At 45.8% G+C, this 4558-nt stretch overlaps 1 protein-coding gene across 1 annotated transcript; it reads right to left on the reverse strand.

The window, feature by feature from the left end:
* Positions 1-1885: 1885 nt before the first annotated feature.
* On the reverse strand, positions 1886-4498 carry fgf20b (fibroblast growth factor 20b). Its single transcript, XM_085179082.1, has 3 exons — positions 3537-4498; positions 3200-3303; positions 1886-3050 (listed from the first exon to the last, which is right to left on the reverse strand). Exons 1-3 carry the CDS (start codon positions 3808-3810, stop codon positions 2805-2807), a joined length of 624 nt encoding a protein of 207 aa, XP_085035208.1. The 5' UTR covers positions 3811-4498; the 3' UTR covers positions 1886-2804.
* Between the last annotated feature and the right edge of the window lie 60 nt (positions 4499-4558).

The following is a 4558-nucleotide window of genomic DNA, read 5'->3' on the forward strand; positions in this document are numbered from 1 at the left end:
TGTCTCTCCATAGACTAGGATAAAAGCCTAAAAGTATCAAGTGGATAGCGCTATACTTACACTTCTGCTGTAATGCCCATAAACACACATGCAGCTAATAATTTGTGCGCACAGCAATTTACTAAGGAATAAACAAACAACAAAGAGCCTGAAATCAATAGTTGCAGGATTGCAATGACACAAAGCTGCAGGCACCATCCCTGTGCAAACACAGTCTTAGAAGTGGCCACAGCTTTAAAGCAACAGGTGAGCTTCTCGGCACCTCCCCTGTCTTCCCCAATGCAGCCTTCTAAATATAGAAATTATGCTCTCTGATAATTGGGGGCAGACAACAAAGCCGGCTATATTTCCACCCTCCTCCTCCTCCTTCTGCTGCTGCTGCTGCTAAGTCATGTCCCCAGCTGACAAACAGCAGGCCTGAGATCAGAGTGTGAGAGCTTGAGTGCTGAGGGAACACCTGCGCTGCCTGACTGGACTGTGAAGATAGACGAGGAAGATCACTGACTTCCACACCTGCCAGTGGACTCATGCCATACCCACACCCACACATTCACACAAACTTGATTTGCTTTTCCCTCCCGAGGGCTCTTTAAGGCCGCCGCTGAGGACGCGATGAAAGTTGGCGGAGCATCCATTAAGCATGGCAGACGGCCCTCCAGAGTTGGTGTGGACGAAGGGGTTTAAGTGTTTTCAGCAAGGAGTTGTGGACCACCTGGAGGAGGAGGAGGAGGAACGGGGGGGGGGGGGGGGGGGGGAACAAAAGCATCTGTCTAAAGGGGCCAAGTTGACTCCAAAAAACCCCACCAGTTTAACAAGTGCCAAAGAGCACTTCTGGGCATCAGGTATCACAAGTCAGGATTTCCAGCATGTTTAAAGAGATGACCTTCAAAATGTGAAAAGGGGGGGCTTACGCGCTTAGATTGGACAAAGTCTGCTTTTCGTGCCTACAAAGGCAATGGCGACAAAGCCTGCACTGAAACATTAGTATTGTTGGAGGTGTCGGGAACAACAACAGCAAAAAGCTCCAGGTCAAAGTCACGGACAAACTCTGGAAAACATGGAACAAGACAGGAACAAAGCCCTTTTTGAAAACTGAGTGTCTAAAGAAAGACATGCTGGAATAGGCCTGCGTGTGTTTACTGGATGGACAGGGGGATGTCCACGTGCGTGCAGGATATATAATCCACTCCTGGATGCTGTCATTAATCGACAGCAGTTGATGTTCAAGGTGTACAGGTGGGAAAGTCCCACAGTATCACTCTGTAGACAGGAGAGAGTTGGCAGCAGGGTTGACTATCCATATCAAGACAACCCCACTGGCTCACACACTCACACACGCTTAGTTCACAGACTGATCTTTCATGCTTCAACACAGATCTGATCCCAACCATGGAGGAAACTGTGTACAGATAAGAGATACTGCAATGTAGTTTTCTTTTGATGTTCATATGCAATTAATATTTTGAACATAAAGACATATTGAGAAAAAAAAGAGAGAGAGACTACAATTTCTTAAAGATGTCTTGGCCACCTGGACATTCTTTAATAGGACATGACAACAAGGCTACAAATCTCAAATGGTGAGCAGGACTTTCTTAATCCTTATCGCCCTGACCTCTTCTTTTTATGCAGCTGCTAAAGTGGCAGGGCCCAAGCTAAAGGTCAGATTTTATTTGGCTCCGATCATGTCCTCTACGATTGGAGCGTTCGGGAGGGAAGCTTTGAAGTTTTATGCATCCATCAGGTCTACGATTCGTCTCCGGGCGTAATGGCATCCATAAAGAAAGACAACATTGATCTCATAAGCAGGTTTAAACTGTTGAGAGGCAAAGTTAACCAGTAAAGCACACCTTTTTTTAAACCCCCCATATCGATTAATAGGTGAACACACTGTGCGATCGCTACCCTTATAAGCTCACAAACACAGCATTTTAATCAGAAATTCAGCAATTTATTGTTTATAGTGTCACTTTGCTGACTTCAAATGTAACAGTAGTTTGGTTATAATTGCCGTGTCAAAAAAAAAAAAAAGTAATTCAAAGTAATCACATTTCTGATAAAATGCATGCCAGATGTGGGAATCTTTTCAAAGAATTTGCTATTGTTTTTCATAATTTTTTAGTCATTAGTACTAGCTGAATAAATGACAGTTCAGTTCAGTGTGTCAGTTTTTCTGTAGTACAGTTTCTAGTGGGCTTTTGTTTTCTATATTATCGTTACAATTCTAGCTGTAAAAATATATTCTCAAATAAATAAATATATAACATAAATATGTGTATCTAAAATGAATAAATAAGCTTTTACACTTAGTTTTTTTAAACAGGTCTAAAGACAGGTGAGATTAAAAAAAAAATTGTATTCCTTCAAAGTCCTTCTGATCAAGCTACGTCTCTCTGAGTGACACTGTAGTATCATCTTGTAATGTCACAGATTCCCACAGACTCCACACCACCTGGCATCTCTGTCCAACCGAGGAGATACTCCACAACCGTTCAGCCCTGCTTCTTATTTGTCTCCTAATCCACGCAGGTACTTTTGTGGAAACAAATGATGCCCTCATGCAGAGCGTGCAGACATTCTAGCCTGTCCTCCTGGCTGCTGAGAGATGATGGCCTGTGCATTCCTACAAGAGGCCCCTCACCCCTCTTCTCCGATGCCTTTATCCCCGCTGGTCGGGCTGCTGTTCGCCAGCCTGCGACCGGTCACATCCCAGCCTGCGTCCCTCCTTCTTCCTTTCTGCTCCCATGACTGCCTGCCAGGGCTTTTTAAGCATCTATTCCTGATCTGGACCAGGCCTCCAGCTCTCAGCTGTGTCCCAGGATATCCCTGTACAGCTCTGGCACGCGCTCTGGGTCCACAGGCCTGGGCAAGAAGTGTGTAAATTTCTGGTGCCGCCTGGATTTAGTCCCATCCCTTGGTGTCCCATCTTTATTTAATGCCACAAAGTAACGCGTCCCTTTGTCTCCGTGCTTGTAGCGGTTGGATGAATACGTGTTGTACCAGTTCTCCTCAAACTGCTCCCTGAAGACACAATCAGCCGTGAGCTCCTTCTGCGACATAATGTGGGGGAAAACAGAAACACACATCCCAGTTATTCATTAGGATTATTAATTATAGAGGAATGAAAAAGTCTCTCGCAGGGGAAAAAAAATTGAGAAATAAAGATTTGGGCAACAGGAACAAGTGAAATGATACTTACAGAGCCATACAGCTCTCCTTTGTTGTTCATCCCCAGATAGAGTCCACTGTCCACCCCTTTAATGCTTATCAATCCAACAGCCAGGCTTATGAATTCCAAAATACCTGCAGGAGAATAACACAGTTGGTCTGTAAAGCCTGGCAGAGATAAAAGAATACGATCAAAGAAACTCAGTTCATTACCACAATTAATATTTGTAAATAATCAGAATCAGATCGAAACTTGTGTGTTCTAATACCATTGTTGGCGCGTTTTCTTTCTTTCTCTCATTTGTTTAATCTCAACTACTTTTCTCCAAGTGGAATTATATTTTGAAAAAAATGATCTTAGTATTTACCAAAACGGCTGTGGTCCTTCCTCGTGCCTTGCACTGTGCCATCCGGAAGTATTTCCAGATGAAATCCAGTTCTGCAGTACAACTGCCTCCTCCTGAGAATTCCTTTGAGGTGCGTTAAATCCGAGAATCTGTCCCCAGGTACGAGGTGCTCTTCCAGCCGCGTCTGGCTCTCCGTGAGGAAGAAATGAGAGCCGACTTGTGCGACACCGTCGATGCCGTGCCAGACGCCTCCAACTTCTCCCAGAGTGGCAGCACCACCACCAGCAGCAGCCATCGCGTCCGAGCTTAGCGGGTAAAGTTCAGAGAGGAGGTCCGGAGGGAGCGCTCAAGCGTAGTAGGCTACCTGGCTGCCCTTATTGCATGTTTACGTCCCTTCTCCTCCTGTGTTACTTAGCACATGTCCCCGTGTGGCAGTCACAGCCTCGGGTTCGTTTCCCCTGACATCAAACACTCAGAAAATCTCAGCTACTGGCTGCACAGACTTCTCCGGGTTGTTGTTGGGTTTTTCTTTTTTAAGGTGCGCCTTCTTCATCAGTTGGAGGTGGGCTGCAGTTGCTGGTCAGACAGCCCGCATGTTGCATACCTGTCCACAGTAGATGCTCGCGCTTCTGTTGTGCCGTGGCGGAGGTTTCAGTAAGTAAGGGGCTCGGTGAACGCTGAAGTGCAGGTAAAAGGAGCTCCTGGACGTTTTGTGCTCAGAGGCAGGTGCAAAACCACAGGACTCGTAGTGGGCGGGGCTGTCAGATTAGACGTGCCCTTACAGGGCCTTTCCCCCCCTCTTATCTCAGTAAGAGAGAGAGAGAGAGAGGGTTGTTGGTGGGCTGGTGGCTTAAACTGAGCGCACGCATCACTTAAAATAAAACCACATATAGCAAAGATAAACTATAAGCCACTTTACATCACCTTTTACACGAGATATAACTCTACGTGTAGTCCCCCCCCCCCCCCCAGCAGTTCTTTCACTCCTACAAATTTGACGCTCTTTAATCCATGAGCTACTTGAAATACCCACGGCATTTCTC

Source organism: Neolamprologus multifasciatus, chromosome 2, assembly GCF_963576455.1.
Source record: "Neolamprologus multifasciatus chromosome 2, fNeoMul1.2, whole genome shotgun sequence".
NCBI lineage: Eukaryota > Metazoa > Chordata > Actinopteri > Cichliformes > Cichlidae > Neolamprologus > Neolamprologus multifasciatus.